The 18,286-nt window shown below is 41.4% G+C and overlaps 2 protein-coding genes across 9 annotated transcripts in view; one reads left to right on the top strand and one right to left on the bottom strand.

The window, feature by feature from the left end:
* Positions 1–3,318, top strand: part of ZZZ3 (zinc finger ZZ-type containing 3) — a 102,328-nt gene extending 99,010 nt beyond the window's left edge. For all 6 annotated transcript variants that reach the window (XM_086717330.1, XM_086717331.1, XM_086717327.1 and 3 more), the window contains 2 exons: positions 1,624–1,724; positions 2,029–3,318. In XM_086717330.1, coding sequence (XP_086573456.1) covers positions 1,624–1,724; positions 2,029–2,173 — 246 coding nt within the window. In that variant the 3' untranslated portion in view covers positions 2,174–3,318. The remainder of the gene's footprint in view (positions 1–1,623; positions 1,725–2,028) is intronic.
* Positions 3,319–7,555: 4,237 nt separating this feature from the next.
* The window catches only part of AK5 (adenylate kinase 5), a 259,870-nt gene continuing 249,139 nt past the window's right edge, over positions 7,556–18,286 (bottom strand). For all 3 annotated transcript variants that reach the window (XM_086717334.1, XM_086717332.1, XM_086717333.1), the window contains one exon: positions 7,556–8,935. In XM_086717334.1, the coding sequence (XP_086573460.1) occupies positions 8,867–8,935 (69 nt within the window). In that variant the 3' untranslated portion in view covers positions 7,556–8,866. The remainder of the gene's footprint in view (positions 8,936–18,286) is intronic.

Here is an 18,286-nt window from a genome sequence, read left to right as displayed (position 1 = left end):
AAACTTAAAATTATACCTCTCATTCTCTAGTATGGCCATTAGCCATACTATATTAAATGATTTTTCCTCTTGATCTTTCCATGACCTTGCTTCTCCATTAGAAATTTTCCTAATTGGTATCTCTGGCCTTTCAAGAGGAAACTCTCCACTTCTCAAAATTTGCCCTAAGACCCAGCTGTGGCTTGTTTACTAACCTGTCGGTCACTCTAGTTGGTCTGATGATCAAAGAAACTAGAAATGAGATTTATTTCCAAAATTGTCCCAAAGACACTGAGGGCTACCACAATGCCACCACACTAAGAAGGAGGTAGATCTGCCTTTTCTTTGTTATGGGCATTAGTAATTAGGCTTCTTCAGGCTTTGAAGAATAATTCAGTAAGATAAAAGTTTAGAGAGGATTTTGTGTTCTCTTGGGTTTGGTAATGATAGCTTGTTAAGTAGTTCTGTAATTATACAGTTTTAACTATGGTATTAAGTCAGTGGTTCTCAGTCACGGTCATTATACATTGGTCTGAGGTACCTTTAAATAGTTATTGGGGCACCTGAGTGGCTCAGTTAAGCGTCCAATACTTGACTTTGGCCCAGGTCATGATCTCACTGTTCGTGGGATTGAGCCCCCTTTGGGCCCTCCTGAGAGCAGGATACCAGGCTGGGTTTCTCTCTCTGCCTCTTCCTCACGCTGTCTCTCTCTCTCTGTCTCTCTCAAAATAAATAAATAAACTTAAAAAAATAAATAGTTATGAACACTCAAATGTCTAAATTTGCAAATGGTTTACTTGAAATTTTATTTACTTTTTAAAAGGAGTTTATTTTGGAGCAACAAGCAAGCATAAATGGGGGAGGGGCAGAGAGGGAGAGAGAATCTTTTTTTTTTTTTAAATGTTTCTGAGACAGAGAGCACGAGTGGGGGAGGGGCAGAGAGAGAGGGAGACACAGAATCTGAAGCAGGCTCCAGGCTCTGAGTTGTCAGCACAGAGCCTGAGATGGGGCTCAAACTCACAAACCTTGAGATCATGACCTGAGCCAAAGTCGGTCGCTCAACCGACTGAGTCACCTAGGCATCCCGAGAGAGAATCTTAAGTAGGCTCCATGCTGTCAGCTCAGAGCCTGATGCAGGGCTCCATCCCACGAACCGTGAGATCCCGACCTGAGCTGAAATCAAGAGTCAGACGCTTAATTGGCTGAGCCACCTAGGCACCCCCTACTTAAAATGTTAAAAAGTCAATTAAAGTAGTAAGTAACACTTACCATGATGAGCATTGAGTAAGTAATGTATAGAATTGTTGAATCACTATATTGTACACCTGAAACTAATAGAAGAACACTGTACTTTACTGGAATTAAAATTAAAAAAAAATTTTTTTAAAGTAAAGTGGAGCATATTGAAGGTCATCCCTTGGTTATTATAATGTACCTGTCACTCACCTGCACATTCATCTTGAATGAATGAAATTTGTGCTAGTTTGCTAGAAATTATATCTAATTTACAACCATTTTCGTGTTATATTACTGTCTAGTTCCTTGGGGAGAGAGATGTTTTTGTGCACATCCTTTGTTTCCCAGCAGGAAAAAAAGGTTTTGGAAAAATGTAGCTTAATATTTTTCTCTCTGAAACTTTTCTAGTGCGATAACTGTGGCATAGAACCTATCCAGGGTGTTCGGTGGCACTGCCAGGATTGTCCTCCAGAAATGTCTTTGGATTTCTGTGATTCTTGTTCAGACTGGTAAGTGTTTACTTCATATTAGGTCTTCAGTTTTGACAAGTAAAGAGCTTTTCAGCCACTAGTGAATTTGATTTCCAAACTACTTAGAAAATGACCACATTTAGTGGGTTAAGCTTTGTTGTTGTAGGCAATTAAGAAATTTTCTTTAATTATACCACATCTCAAGTAAATTTCCGTTAGAGATTTTGGTGGATTAAAGAAGTGGAACTGTGAGGAAGTTTTATAATATCTACTCCAAAATGCATCCAGTGCCGTGTATTGATGTGTCTGTGTGTGTGTGTTTGTGTGTGTGTTTTCTTTGCAGCCTACATGAAACAGATATTCACAAGGAAGATCACCAATTAGAACCTGTTTATAGGTCAGAGACATTCTTAGACAGAGACTACTGTGTGTCCCAGGGCACCAGTTATAATTACCTTGACCCAAACTACTTTCCAGCAAACAGATGACATGGAAGAGAACATCGTATACTAGTCCTCTTCAACACATAGCAATGGTATCATTGTGAATTATGTGCACAGTTTGGAAAGATTCTCTGCTTTCCCTGAAATGACACTCACAGCATGACAGCTTCCTGAGTGTTCTTGTCAAGTCCAGCTCTGCACCGTTGTGGCTCTAGATCACTGTTCAGCAGCCGAGCATTCCTGGTGAGCAAAGGGTTTCCCTGGTGAATTTCTCACCATCACCTTAAAGCCTTTTAGGTGGTGATATTAAATGGGTGAGATGGAAACGAGAGCACACATTAAAGAGAGTAAATTCCAAAGGTTTCAAAGAACTCGGTCATAAATAAGATAATGAGAAGACAAAGTATTTATATTAAAACAGTTTAGTAGCTTTCAGTTTTGTGAAAATAGTTTTCGGCACAGAAGCTGACTTCTTAGACAAAGTTTTAACCAATGATGGTGTTTGCTTCTAGGATAAACACTTTAAAAGAACTCACTGTCCCAGTGGTGGCCACTGATGGCCTTTAGTAAATCGGAGCTGCTTAACCATATTGATGTCTAATTTCTTTTAACCACAATGAACTGTCCTTATTACCAACAGCGAAGCACTACAGGAGGCACTGTGGCATTGCTTCCTTGACCAGCTCATGGTGTGTGAATGTTATAAAATTGTCGCTCAGATATATTTTTTAAATGTAATGTTATATAAGATGATCATGTGATGTGTACAAACTATGGTGAAAAGTGCCAGTGGTAGTAACTGTGTAAAGTCTCTAATTCACAACATTAATTCCTTTAAAATACACAGCCTTCTGCCTCTGTATTTGGAGTTGTCAGTGCAACTCATCAAAGAAAACTGCCTAATATAAAAATCATATATATGGTAATAATTTCCCTCTTTTGTAGTCTGCACAAGATCCATAAAAGATTGTATTTTTATTACTATTTAAACAAGTGATTAAATTTAGTCTGCGCAGTGAGCAAGAGTTCACATGCATTCTTTTATACTGCTGGATTTTGTTGTGCATCATTTAAAACATTTTGTATGTTTCTTCTTATCTGTGTATACAGTATGTTCTTGAATAATGTTCATTTGTCAGGAGAACTGTGAGAAATAAACTATGTGGATACTGTCTGTTTATATTATAGAATGCTTGTTGTGACTTCCTTTTTGGTTAGATTTTGGATTTGTTTTACTAGTGTTAAAACAAAAAAAAAATTTTTTTAGGGGGTTGCTTTACCTTTCTGTCCTTGAAAAAGAGTAAGGACTATATAGTATTATGGAAATGAACTTGAGAAGCTCTGAGAGAAGATGGTAATCTTTTCACTCAGTGTGTGCTGAGACACTAATTAAACTAGCTTACAAAAAGAACACACACCATGGTTAAAAAGGCTATTATTAATGTCCAGATGTGAAAACTATACTCGGGCTGAAAAATTTTACTCTTAATTCTTTTAGATGAAAGTAAGCCTCTTCACGTGTTTAATTTAAACAGATGGTTTTTGAAAATCACTCTATTCACTGGCAATTATTATTGACTATTGGAAGAGATCACATAAGTATTCTAAGATTAAGTATTATACTCACCTAGTTTTTGGACTAAGTCCCGTTTTTTCCAATTTTAAGTCAAGGGAACGTTATTTAATACTCCTTCAATATGTTGTAGGGTACTAAAATCATACCTTGAATTTTTTTAACTGAGAAAAGTAATGTTATTTTAAGTATAGAAATATGAGAATTTTAAAGTAATATATTGACTAAAGATTACTGATGTTGATAAAATATATTGCATCAGGAAGAACAGGAAATGGACTTGAGCTTTACTTCTTACCCTGGAATCAGTAGTTGGGGGGAAGAAGAAGGAGTTGTTAACATTTGGGCATTTTGATATTAAATGTTAACTGATATATGCTAGGAAATCTGCCTTCTTGCAGCAAGACAGCAGCACTTGGTAGTAACTTCTGTGTTTGTATAGAAATAATATTATTGGGGGAGGACCATTCAGGTTTATTCAAAAATCCCATAAAGTATGCTTTGGAAGAGGGCTGTGTGTGATACAATTCTGATGTAAACAATACACAAAATAAATCCACTTAACTGTATTTTTCAAGAGCAAAGATTTTGAGAACTTTGAGTGGCAAAGAGGATTATTTTCTGCTTGAGTGAAGATGTGTTAATTTTGCATTTTTCACCTCCAGGCAAGTAGTCCTCCTGGCTTAAAAAGGCCCTATATGGTAATAGTAGCAGTGGTAGTAGTAGCATGAGTAGTAATATGGTGGTGGTGTTTTAATTGGCGGACTGCAGGAATAGGCAGGGCTGTCTTTTACAAGTAGTCCTTCGATCTCCTACAGAGAAGTATTGGCCTTAAGAGACAACATAGACCTACTTGTGAAAGCCTTGCATATTAAGTGGTAGGTCAGATGTATTTCCTGAAATATTATGTTCAAGTTGTTTGATAAGAACTGAAGGAACTTTTAGTGACACCTAAAACCACTGCTTTAAGGTTTAAGCAGAGGAGGCTTTGATCGGTGTGGTGTGCACTAATAACAAGCGCAAAACCGAGTAAGTGCTTACTATGAGCCAAGCCAGCATACAGTAGCAGATTTAATTCTCGCAACCTTAGGAGAAAGGTGCATTTGTTAACCTGTTTTCATATGAGGAGATCTAGCCAGAGAGGTTAAATAACTTGCCCAAGGTCATATGGTTAGCAGAGTGGTCCTGCTTAGATTTTAACCTAGACAGATTGCTGCAGAGTCACTACCCAATTTATGGAGCAAGAACATTCCCTTTGTGTCAAGCATCACTAAGGTTTGGAGATGGAAGTGTGTAGGGGTTGCTTTTCACTCTTTTTTCCTGGTGTGGCATGGTTCCTAGAGCCACAGACCTGAGGACAGGTCCAGGTTCATGGTACAGAATAGGAAGCAGACCCTTGGATGGGAAGACAGCACTGAGTTCTAGAAAACCACTCAGACGTATAATTTACATATTCTAATTTGACAGCAAACATGTGATCTTGAGGCTTTAGGCAAAGTCTCCTGCCTGAGACAGAATTTGTTTCCATGCATGCTTGGTGCCTCTCACTTAACCTAATAGTATGCCTTACCCAGTTTCCTTCCCTTTCCCCTTGTGTTTAAATTACAGTACAGAAGACAACAGTGTACTGAGATATGAAGAACATTTTTTTTTTCAAGAAAAGAAAATAGCATATCACAGGTAGTAAGGATAAATACTGTTTTGTGAAAGTCTTCTTTTAGTTATTACTATGGCATGCTATATAAACTGTATTTCTTAATGTAGGTAACAGATTTTGAAAGCCATTGTTCTAGTTGCACTGGATGGAATTGGAAGTACTTGTTTTTTTTTTTTTTTCCAGATAACAAGTAGTTTTTTCCTCCACAGAGATTATAGAGGCATTGACCTTTTAGGTTGTAAAGTATTTTTATTTTTTAACCTTATGAAAATAACCTCCTGTTGATAGAATCCCAGAAAAAAAATACCTTTTTTTTTTTTTAACTTTTTTTTTCGTGTAGCCAATTAAATGAATTTTTGAGAAGTGGTATCCCATTTAGCTCCATAAGGACAAAGACCATCCCTATCTGTGTCCCTGTGGCCTGCCTGGCTCTTAGATTTTTAATAAATATTTAGTACTAGTATAATCAGTGTTTTGATGAGTTATATATTTTCTCCAGAAAGGTAGGAGAGACCACATATGTCTGAGTGTGTCTGTGAGTGCCTACGTGGGGCCCTTTGGGGGCCTGCCTCAGGAGATCTTTATAGGGCTCTGAGAGTATTGAAGAATTGCGTCCTATCTTATCTGGAGGATATTGTTCAAGCCTGGGTGGCTGAGAAGATTATGGTTTCCTCTGGGTTCCCAGTTAGGCCGTAAACCTTGATTCTCTGCCATGTTTTTAGAGTGAAAGGGCACTGGAGTGGAAATTCTGGGTCCCAGTCCCAATTGTGAAAGTGAGGCACTCAACAAATATTGACAAAGAACCACCTTTTATTGAACTCTAGGAACTAGTAAATGATTTACATGTATTACTAACTTGTTGAATACTTGCAACCCCTCTGTGAGGTTGCTTACTATTATGTCCACTGTACAGATGAAATAACCAAGTTTCAGAGGATATAAGTGTTAGCTTTTAATAATTGGGTGTGGGATGGAGAGTATAAAGCTTTGCCCTTCTAGAGCCTTATGGTCTAATGCAGAAGAGCACCAGTAAACACATAAATATATTACATAAAGTTAGGCAGAGATAAATGTTGTGAAGAAAATAATGTTTGAAGAAAAATGGTGGAAGAATGAGGACCAGACTGTCATTTTAGATGGAATAATCAAAGAATGCTCGATGAGACCTGGACGGAGTGAGGGAATCGGCCTGTGGATAACCTGGAGGAAGAGGCGGGATAGCAACAACAAGGGTCTGATCCAGCAGAGATCTTGGCTTGTTCAGGCAACATTAAGAGGGCCCGTGTAGCTTGAGCCAAACGAGCAAGAGGAGAATGTAGTTGATGGGGTGATACAGGGTACAGAGGCAGAGCAGGTGAGGCCTTGAATGTAGACCATTGTAAAGGAGTTTGGATTGTGTTCTGATGTCTTTCACATACACACAAGGGCTTCTGCTGGGCAGAGACCTCTAAGATCCTTTCCTGCTTTAAAATCCTGTGACTTTAAAGTAGTGATGTCATTTCAAGCCATCCACGTCCGTAACACGTTTTAGCAGTCTGTTGCATCTCCAGATCCTCTTCAGGGGCAAAGCCATTTATTTACCTCTGCCGATTCTTTTTTTTTTTCAAGAGGACAGCCAGCTACAGCCATAAAGGTCACGGCATCTGTTGTCTCCTATCCCGTACTCAAGCTGTCCGAGCTGTGGTAGGCATGGACTGTGTTTGCCAATATGTGGTATGTGTTTCAAGAATGTTAATCCCTACAGAGAGTCATTCTGTGTTTTTGGCATAACTGGTCATTTTCACCCTCTGATTCTGATTTGCTCAAATGCTCCTTGTGCTCCCGTACAGAGAGTGAGACAACTGGGGTGGTAATAAAGTACTTGATAACTGTGTGAGTTGAAGGAACATGCCCCTTTTTGGTAATACAGGCACAATTGTAACCAAAGAAATTTAATTTCTTCTTTAGCAAACACTACATTTCTGTTTAAGAATGACTGCTAGGGCAAAAGGAAACATAAAAATTACCATGTATCATGAGTACACTGAGAATTCTCTATGTAATAGCTCAGAACTGATCTACGGCCAAAATTAAAACCATATGAGCATATCATAAATCTCCACTATTAACTGTGTTTGCTTCTAATTCTGTTTGGAATAAGGCTTCAAGTGCTTTCCAGAATGATGTGAGTTACAAATAAATAGAAAAAGAGCTATGCTGTGTTCCATTTATTTTATTTGTACATATATCCATTTCAAAAAAAAAATGACTTTAAAAATACAATTCTGTCCCAGAATTGGATCCTTATCAGCACGACCATTGAAGGGAAAAGAACAGCATGCAAACTGAAACTATGGTCATTTGTAGTGACTGAATGGAAGATGCAGTTATTCCAGGAGAATATATAAGAAGCTCTGATTTGGCAACTGATAACACAAAAGAGAACCCAAACCTCACTGGTTTGAAGCAGGGTAAAGCACAGTTTTACATATGGATATGATAAGGTTTGCACAGCCCTGGAAAAGGCCCATATGAAACAAATACAGCACTGGGATCTGTTAAACATCATGTACTGACATGCCTCTCCCACCCACATCAGTATTGTTACTGTTACTTTCTTGTTTGGCAGTAATAAATACACGATCTTATAAAATCAAAACTATAAGTTGACATTATTCCAGTGAACGCAGTAACAAATCACCTCATGCTTTACGTTATGTTTGGTCATTGGTATTAATGTATAATTGCTGAAATGCACCACCAGGTGTAAAAGAGATTAGGTTAGACAATTTATTCAATTTGTTTTCTTTGTCATATGACAGTATTCCAAGTAGTAGCCAGTTTCCTAAAAATGAATGCAGAAATGTTATTGGTGACTAGTCTGGGTTTTACAGCCTTGGAAAAGCTATACAATTTCACATTGTTTTACTTCTTATCAAATTTTCAAATTTAATCATATTTCTTATCACCAGTTGGAGTTATCAGACCAGTCTCTCTGGCTCTGAGCTACTAGTGGATGAGACTTGAGGAAACAGCCACTAGAGGAGGTACCCAGGTGCCTCCCCGCCCCATGGTAAGGCCCTTTATCAGGCAACAGCATGTAAATCTTGGGGTGAGGAAGGAAAATGTGATGGGGCATTAGGGGGTCACTAACCCCGTTTGATGACAGAGAAATCAAATGGTCAGACTAGCAGGTCCCGAGGGCACAACTGAACACCACGCTCTGTTCACGTACTAGCTAGCAGCTCTGAGGCACAGCTGATGTGACGGAAGAGTGTGCGTGCTGGGGGTGCGGACGGCTGTCTGAATTAGGAAGAAGAGGTTAGATAATACCAAATACACCATGCATGATTTCCAGACACCTCTCGGAAAGGTCAAGCTCAGAAGCAAACAGCAATGTCAGGATCTGGGGTGGGGTGGGGATGGGGGACACAAACGGTTTAACTTGAAACAATATTGTGTTAAGGGATGAGCCTTTTAATATTTTTTTCTGTCTCCACTCTCCTTGATGTGCATGCTTTTTTTGCCTTCAGAAAATAGAGTCAATAGCTGTGCAGAGTTGAAGAAAAACTTCCTCCGGTGTCCCCTCTGCATTTACCTATATTTAAAGGGAAAAAGAAAGTCTTAAAAAATCTTTGTTAAATAAGACCATTTTTAATAATAAAAGAATTGCCTGCTCTAGGCACCCAAACCACAGAGAAAAAAGTGAGTGGTTGTTAAAAAGAAAAACAACAAAAAAACTAGGTTTATCTAAATTAAAACATCAAGGAGATACCACTGCACACCTATTAGAATGGACAAAATCCAAAATGCATCAGCAAATGCCGGTAAAGATGCGGTACAGTACTCATTCTTTGCTGACGGGAATGCAAAATGGTACAGCCACTTTGGAAGGCGGTTTGGCAGTTTCTTACAAAATTAAACATTCTTACCGTATAATCCAGGAATTGCGCTTCTTGGTATTTACCCAAAGGAGCTGAAAACGTCCACACAAAAACTTGCACATGGATTGTTTATAGGAGCTCTGTTGATAATTGTTAAAACTTGGAAGCAACTAAGATTTCATTAGGTGAGTGGAAAAACTGTGGTATCCAGACAGTGGAATGTTATTCAGTGCTCACAAGAAATGAATTACTAAGCCATGAACAGACTTGGAGGAAACTTCAATTCCTATTATGAGGTTAAAAGAAGCCAATCTGGAAAGACTCCATACCATACGACATTCTCAAAAAGGCAAAACTATGGAGACAGTAAAAAGATTGGGTTGTGGCCAGAGAGGAATGACTAGGTGGGACAAAGAGGACTGTTACAGTAGTGAATGGTGGATACATGTCAATAAACATTTGTCAAAATCCAAGGGTGTGAACACCAGGAGTGAACCCTAATATAAACCAGACTAATGTTGAGAATGATGTATTGATGTAGATTTCATCGATGAACCTACCATTGTGTGGGATGTGGCTAGTAGGGGAGGTCGTGTGTGTGTCTGGGGACAGGGCTACATGAGAATTCTGTACTTTATACTTTTTGCTGTGAATTTAAAACTAAAAATCGGTTTAAAACAACGAAACGTAGGTGCCTTGTTGAGGTAAAGTATTGTTAAGGCTCATGGAAAAACTAGAATTAGTTAAAAGGCTTCCGTGTTCTAGAGCATTTGGACAGGATGGGCATAGGGCTTTGGGTCATGGGCGAGGTGGGGGGGCTGGCGTGTAGAGAAGAAGAAAGCTGGGACCTCCACTTGCGGGTGTGCTAAGTGCAGAGTCCCCTCAGACGTTGCTGGCACACCACTGCGAGGAGCCAACAGCAGAAGAAGCGGCAGGGAGCGGACTTCCTGGGTGTTAAGGCACAACTACCCCTTCCTCTCTCAAAATGTCCCAACGTTGGGGATGCCTGGGTGGTTCCGTCAGTTAAGCGTCTGACTTCCGCTCAGGTCAGGATCTCATAGTTCGTGAGTTGGAGCCCTGTATTGGGCTCTGTGCTCACACTCAAGAGCCTGCAGCCTGCTTCAGATTCTGTGTCTCCCTCTCTCTCTGCCCCTCCCCGCCTCACAGTCTCTCTGTCACTCTAAAAAATAAACATTAAAAAAAAAGTGACCCAGCATCGTACCAATCACCGAGGTATGTCCCAGGCACAGGAAGAGGAGACCTGGTGACCCACAGGACCCGCGGGAGGGGCGGGCAGCGAGCCTGCTGAGGTGCAACTCTCAACCTTCATCTCCACAGGGCCTCATTTCTGCGGTTGGGCTGGGCCGTCTAATCTGCATATTTAACAAATTCTCCAGATGATTTCCCTGTGGGTTATCTTGGACCACACTGATTTCTTCCAATCTCGTCTACCTTCTTTGCACAAACTAGTTTCGATTTCACAACACTAGAGACTTAACAGATTCCAGAGATAGAATAAGTTCTCAAAAACAAAACACCAAAACTAAAAAACCACATTTAAATATCCCAGAAAATAGGTACAACAGTGTTTCTAGAAGTGTTGTTTGTAATAGCCCCAAGCTGGAAAAATCACACAAGTCCATGAGCAGTAGATGGATAAATAAATTGTGGCATAGTCACAGGCTGGACTAGAATAGTGATGGAAGAAACACTACAGCTACTATGTTGAACAACAGGGATGACTCTCCCAAAGTTGTGGTGAGGGAAAGAAGCGGGTCTTGAAAGAATATGCGTGCAGTGCAATTCAAGTTCTGTAAAATCCAAGAACACGCAAAGCTACATCGTGTAGGTTCGGGATCCATACATAAGTGGTAAAACCATTAAGAGAAGCAAGAAGATGATTATGAAAGTCAGGAGTGGCTCCTGCTTGGAGAGAGGACGGAGGAGGTGACGGGGGAGACCCAGGGAGCCTCTGCCATTCTTTCCTACTTCCTGGGCCTGTGTGGTGATTACACTGTTTGTTTTATAATTCCCCAAACTGTACATATGGCTTTTATGCATAACCATGTGTGTGATAAATCTCCCAATAAGGAGAAAATTAAAATAAAAAAAAAATTTAAGCGCCCTCCCCCAACATGTCCTACCCTTTCCTTCTAGGAAAGTCAAAGACAGCAGTCTGCAACTTGTCTCCCTGGCTACAGGCTTTCCATCTGAGGGCAGAGACTTCGGCTTCACCCTGTGTGTCCCTCACGGCACCTTGCCTCTTGTTTTACCTCTCCTTCCTCTTCTTTCAACCAACAAACGCTTCCTGGGTGCTAACATTATGTGCTGGAGATACCAAGCTGAACAAGACAAAATGACCCTGCTCTCACAGAGCTCACAACTCAAGAACAGAGATGAAGAATTAACAGGAATTTATGCTGTTTTGAGGCCAGTACAGGAGCTGTGGATACAGGAACACCTTCCACCATGTTGGGAGGGCAGGGAGTTTCCTGAGGAAAATCGTCAGCAGCAGCAGCAGCAGCACTACAGAAGCATAAGTGCTTTTATTTTTAAATAAAATATTTTTAATTAAAATGTTTTTCTACCTCTGCCCTTGCTTCACTTCCGCCCTTATTTGCTAGCTCACTTCCTTCTTCCCTCCGTCTCATCATCTCTGAAGTCTTCCTTCGCCCCCTCCCTGGCTCTCTCTCTTCCTCCCTCCCTGAGTCCCTCGCCTCCTCACTGGCTCTCATTCCATTCCATTCCATTAAAAAGCGGTTTTTAAACAGGTAATTCTGACAGTGATCTTGGGAGGACAGATACTATCCCCATTTCACACATGACAAAACTGAGGCTCTGAAAGATGAATTAAATTTCCCAAGGTCCTACAGCTAAGTAAGTGGCAGGGACCTGGTGGAAACCAAGGTCTCTGACTCCAAAGTCCTTGCACTTCCCGACCACATTAGAATATGTCCACCAGCTCAAAATGGCTGCTTGGCTGAATTTGGTTGGGGCAACAAGGAGTGAAGCTGGAATGGTAGGTCTGTGTTGATCATAAAGAGGCTTATAGATTCTGTTACATGATAATGGGAATTACGTAAGGGTTTTTAAAGTATGAGTTGATACAATCAAACGGGTACACAGAAGCTGATAAATGTTTGCTTAGTCAAAAAATTGCAGGAGGGTTGAAGTGCAAGGCAAAGAGCACTGTAGTAGGAGCCATGATACCTGTATTAATCCCCAGTCGGCTTCAGGACTCGGACTAGACATTCATCCTCCTGGTGCCTCAGTTTCCTCCTCTGTTCTATAAAGGGACTGATGACAGACGTGTAACCTCCAGGTTCGGTTCCAGCTCTGATACCCTATGCTATTCCAAATCTCAGTTCACGTTTTTTGTGGGGATCAGGCGCCCATCAGTGGGCATCAGGACTGTTGAGTTTAGTTTGGTGTTGCCAGTCAAGCTGAGCCTGGAGTGGATATGTATTTGAAGATAATGAGAGCCTTCTCTGTGGAGAGACCAGCATGTGCAAAGGGATAGAAATCTGCAAGCACCTGGAGTTTTCAGGGATCAGTGGGTCTTTGTTGGGGACAGAGCAAATGCTGCTTGAGTTGGAGGAAGGAGAACAGGAGGCTGGAAAAACAGGTCGGGAGGAGGTTGTGCCTCCATAGATTTACCTATTCTGGACATTTTCTATATATGGAATCACATAGTGTATGGGTTTTTGTTAATTTTTATTTTTCACTAAGCACTGTCTTCATGGTTCACCCATGTTGTATGGGTGTCATTACTGTGTTCCTTTTTCTGGCCCCATAATGCCTTATCTTTAACCTGCATGTACAGGACATGCTTTGGAATGCCTGCCTTCCTAACATCACTTTTCAGCAAATCTGCTGCTGCTCGCTGCCCTGCTGAACCTGCCCTTGCCTTATCAAACCCTATAAGGAGGGAAGATTGTTAACTCACTTTCCTTGGCCCCTCTCATGGCCCGTGTAGTGGGCATGGGTAAGAAGGTAGCGATCCATTAACACTTAGCTTATTGTTTACACTGTCCATGACATTATTAGTGGCAGGTCTCTGGTCCCCCTGTTCAGTGGATTCTCACACGGAGAATATTTTAAGAGAATAAGGGACTTTTAGAGATTTTCATGTTACTCCTGGGTAAGTCAAAAGAAATGGGAAAGAACCAATTTACTAAGTGCATTTTAAGTTACAGAAACTATTCTCAGTGCTTACAACTTTAGCAAATTTAAACCCACTAACAGGGTGCCAGTGTTTAACACCCTTAGTGAACAGATAAGAATCCTGCAAACTGGGGGTGCCTGGGTGGCTCAGTCAGTTAAGCGTCCGACTTCGGCTCAGGTCATGATCTCATGGCTTGTGAGTTCGAGCTCCATGTCAGGCTCTGTGCTGACAGCTCAGAGCCTGGAGCCTGCTTCGGATTCTGTGTCTCCCTCTCTCTCTGCCCCTCCCCTGCTCACGCTCTGTCTCTGTCTCTTAAATAAACGTTAAAAAAAAAAAAAAAGAAAAAGAGTCCTGTAAACTGTTTTGTGTGAAGGGGACTTCCTCAGTAATTGAGCAAACTTAAAAGACCCCCAATTCTGAATCAGCAGAGTCAGAATGTATGAAGCTTTAATGTATTTCATTTAATTGAAACCTAGATAAGTGGATGTGCTTTTGACTTTAAGAACCTATCTTTTTGAGTCAAAGACTTAATATAAAATCCTGCAATAAGTGATCAGTAGAGGAAGTATTTTTTTTAACAATAAAAGAAAAAAAAAGCCACCAGCAAGTGAACAGGAAATAGGATTATATTTCTGAGTTTTCACCTGACTTCTCAAAGGAGAGCAGTCAGTGATAATATTTCCCGCAGTCAGCAGAACATACTGCTAAATTAGGAAAGTCGTTACACTGCCTTAGGAATTGCAGGCTTTGTCTACTCCTTCTCTTTCATTCTGTGAAGTGAATCTGCAAACCATAAAACGGCTGGTTCCAACACTGCCCAGGTCTAGTTGTGTTTCTCCTGAATTTCCCACGCTGTGACAAACAGGGCTGGAGTTTTAATTTTGTTTTTCATGTATTGGCTCCATGGGGCTTCTGAGACTGACCCAGGCTGCCACTGGTTTACGACTGTTGTGTGCACCACCTTCTCACTCTTTTCATCTTGTCCTCTGAGCCAGACGGAGCCTCACACCGCAGGGATCCCTCACCACCAGATGAGGCTCCGCAAAGGCAAAGCCCTTAATATGCAGCACCTGCGTGCTGTCTGGGGCCAAGCATCGGATGCATTCTTCAAAAGTTAGGGTTATGTAGACGCTTCCGGGGACTCCTCCAATTCACACATCCAGTCGGGACACAGATTTCTCCTTATTCTCAAGGCCCTAGGAAGCAAGAGGGCTATGTATACCTTTACTTTAGAGAGCTTTTAGGACAAGCGTTAGCAACAATTTTAGGCTGATTTATAATCTGCATATTAATGGCTTCTCTGTACATAGGATTTTCCAAAGCACAAGTGTTTAAAATCTTTCCTTCTTTTTCCTCTTCCTCCCAATTTTGCCTGAAGTTTAAATTTGGCTGGCAGCTCTTTTCATAGACATCCACAAAATTCTAAAACATATCTTATCAGTCATTTCCCTGTTTAAAATACCAGCAGTATTTAGTTGGAACTTTCTAAGATGGTCTAGAACTGTACTATCCAATGCAGTAGCCATAGGGGGCTTCTGAACACTTGAAAGGCAGCCAGTACAACCGAGGAGCTGACTTTTTAATGCTATGTAGTTAAAATCAATCTAACTTTTAAAACTGGTACTTGGACTCCCTTATTAGAAAATTCAAAAATATATTGGAACAACTAGAGTATGTGAGATCTGCCATTTTAACCACAAATTTTATGGAATATAAATACGATCTATTTCTGATGAAAATTTAGCATCTGAATTGTGTTATGCTTAAGTACTGGATTTTGAAGACATATTAGAAAATAAAGTATCTCATAATTTTTATATTGATGGCATGTTGAGAAGCTAAGACTTAGGATATATCAGGTTCAATAAAATCTATTTTCAAGCTCATTTCATTTGGTTCTACTTATTTTTTTCTTGTTAATGTGACTACTAGGAAATTTTAAATCTATGTATGTGGCCCATGTTCTATTTCTGTTGGACCATGCTGGGCTAGCAAATTTGTTGAATGAAGGAGGAATGAATGAATGGATTCAGGTCCTTCATGGTCTTGCTTCAGCCTTGCTTTCTGGTCTAGTGTGTTACTGCTTTTGTTCATCGGCTCTGCACTAGCTACATCTTGTGCTAACATTCTTGGGCTCTTCCATGTGTCAGTGCCTTTGTCTCCTTCTCCTCTGTCCGTTATGAACTTGTATTCATCCTTTAGGACCTGTTCAAATGTCGTCTTTTCTCTGAAGCCCTCACCTACCTTTCCAGGTGCAGTACTCCCAAAGGCTCAGAACATTCTGTAAATCTTATTACTATATTTACCACTTTGCTGTGGTGCAGAACTTCATGGGTGTCTTTTCCTCTCGGAATTCCTGGCATTAACCACCATGCCTTGGACGTCAGAGATGCCCCAGTATTCTGTTGGCTTCTAGAATCCACGGCAGGGGCTCGTGGAGACGTTGTGAGTTAAAGTGAAGCCCAGTGAATGGACTGCCCTGAGCTGGCCAAAGGCAGAGCCTGCCACGTGACTGGAGCAACCACAGGGGAAGGAAGTCAAGAAAGTGAATAGAAGAGCACAGGGTCTGGAGTTCTCTTCTGCCTACTGTTCTGGGAGGCAGGATGCAGACACGCACTGAGCACAACTCATTTCAACAGGACCACAGGGGAGCAAAGCAGATTGCACTGAATCAAAAGCTCTTTGCGGGGAATCTAGTGCAGGCCTGACAGGAAGGGCGGGGGGTGGAGAGACTAGTCAAGCAGAATAATGAAGAATGAGTTTCTTAAGACTCTGGGAGACAGATGGAAGATTTATGCCTCATTTGTCAGGTGAGAGGACAGAACCTTGGGGCTCCTTGAAGTCACCTGCCCTTTCGTGCACCTCTTTTTACTGGGCAGGCAGGAGGATGGAGAGCTGTCTCCAAACCCAGGCTGCTACTGGCACTCACCCAGGGCAGCTCCAGCCCGAACCCAGCACGCTTCACACTCAGAACTGAGAAGCAAACTCAGCGGGGGAGGGGCATTGATAGAAGAGGCCAAATAGCCAGGAACTGAGAAGTCCAGAAGCTTTTCTGCATTCAAAAAACTCTTCTCAGGGGGACATGGAGAGAGAAGGAAGTGCAAACGAATGGGTTAAAAAAAGACTGCTTAAAATAGCTCAACAATCTCTCCTACTAGACACAAAAGCCTAAATAAGGGTGTTCCAGTTCCTGCACAGTTGTTAGTAGTAGACAAAACAACCAAACTAGAAACAAACCGGTTGAACAAATTATAGGATATCCATGTTATAGAATATTACATGACTACTAAAAAGAAAACACTGTGACGTCTGTATTGGCTTCCAGAGAAATGTGTACAGGATAGTATTTTCATGAAATCAGAACTTTCCACCATGGGGTATGTGTATTTATACAAAGTAGATTGGTTAGGGTCAGAGAATGAGAGAGAGAGAGAGAGAGAGAGAGAGAGCGCGCGCGTGTGTGTGTGTGGGGGAGACAGAAAAGGAGGGAGAGACAAGAGGAGGAGGAAGAGTAGGATTGGGGAGGGAAGGTAGAAAGATACACAATAAACTGTTCACGCTGGTTATTCGAGGGGAGTAAGGTTGGAGGTATTAAGGCATTGCTAATTGTTTTATTTATATATACATTTATACACACATACACACATAGATACTTCTACTCCTTGCTTATTATATTAAGTACTTATTACTTTAGTAATTTAAAAAAATCCTTTGAAATAAGGATTTGAAATAAGCCACCAATGTGAACACTTGACAGTTTTAACACAGCTGGGACCACTGAATCACCTGCTAATGCTTTTCTCTCCTTAGTCTGTTTGATCTTCAGAGAATCTGAAGAGAAACCCCCTCTCACCTCCTGCGGCATAGGATCTGGTGAGCACCCCTTGCTACAGCCTCTCCCAGTTTCCCACCAAAATACCCATGGAGACCCAGAAAAAGATGAATGGCTACAGAATTCTGAAAACTTGGATTGCTACCTGTTGCCAGTGGATTTAGATTCCATAATCTGCTCCTGACTTAGAAAATGACCAGAAAAGCAGGCAACTGCCATTCTGCTATGTGGTTACGACTTTCAAAGACAAGAGTGGTTCTCCCTAAGTCCCACCAGGACATCTTTTTCTAAATCTAATTTAAGATTGTATTACCAAAAGAACAACTAAAGAGAGAGGGGGTAACATGTCCCAAAGGATGGATCCTGACACAGGAGGGGAAGCAGGAAGAGGCATAGGAGCAAGTGCATCTCAGGGTGGTAGTGGTCCCTGCTCAGCGCGCCTCAACCCCCAAATCCCACATTCGGTGTGAGCCTCCCTGATGCACCCCAGTGTGCCTTCCAGCATGAGATCCAAAAGGACCAGACCCGAGTGCCACTGGTCCTCAAGCACACATAAAGTGAGATTAACAATCACCTGCCCATCATGTAGGCCATGAGATTCCCTTGACCCCACCTCCTAATTGAAGGACATAGCAAATTATAGTTTCCAAAGATGGTTGCAACAATATCTCCCACCCCACATACTCTTCTGAATATGACCTTGCTACTCACTCATCAAGAGACGAACTATAATCCCCTTCCCCTTGAACCTGGGCTGGCCTTAGGGACATTCTTAGAACCAAAAGAATGCAGTAGAAGTGAGGCTGTGTGATCTTGGCGTGGCCAGAAGAAGCCTTGCAGCTCCTGCCTTGGCCTTTGGGAACATTCACTCACTGGAGGCTCCCGTTGGGGCACCACCCTTTGGAACCCAGGAGCAGTGCTGTGAGAAGTGCAAGCCGTTCTAGAGAGGTCACGTGCAGGTGTCTGGCTGTTCCAGCTAAGCCAGCCTGGTTCAGGCACCAGACATGTGAATGAGGTTCCATCTTTGAATTGGACATAGCAGCCCTCTCCGTGGGAGCCCCCAGTTTG

This window comes from Puma concolor, chromosome C1 (genome assembly GCF_028749965.1).
Source record: "Puma concolor isolate L17-30 chromosome C1, mPumCon1.1.hap2, whole genome shotgun sequence".
Lineage (NCBI taxonomy): Eukaryota > Metazoa > Chordata > Mammalia > Carnivora > Felidae > Puma > Puma concolor.
This window is presented reverse-complemented; position numbering and strand designations above follow the sequence as displayed.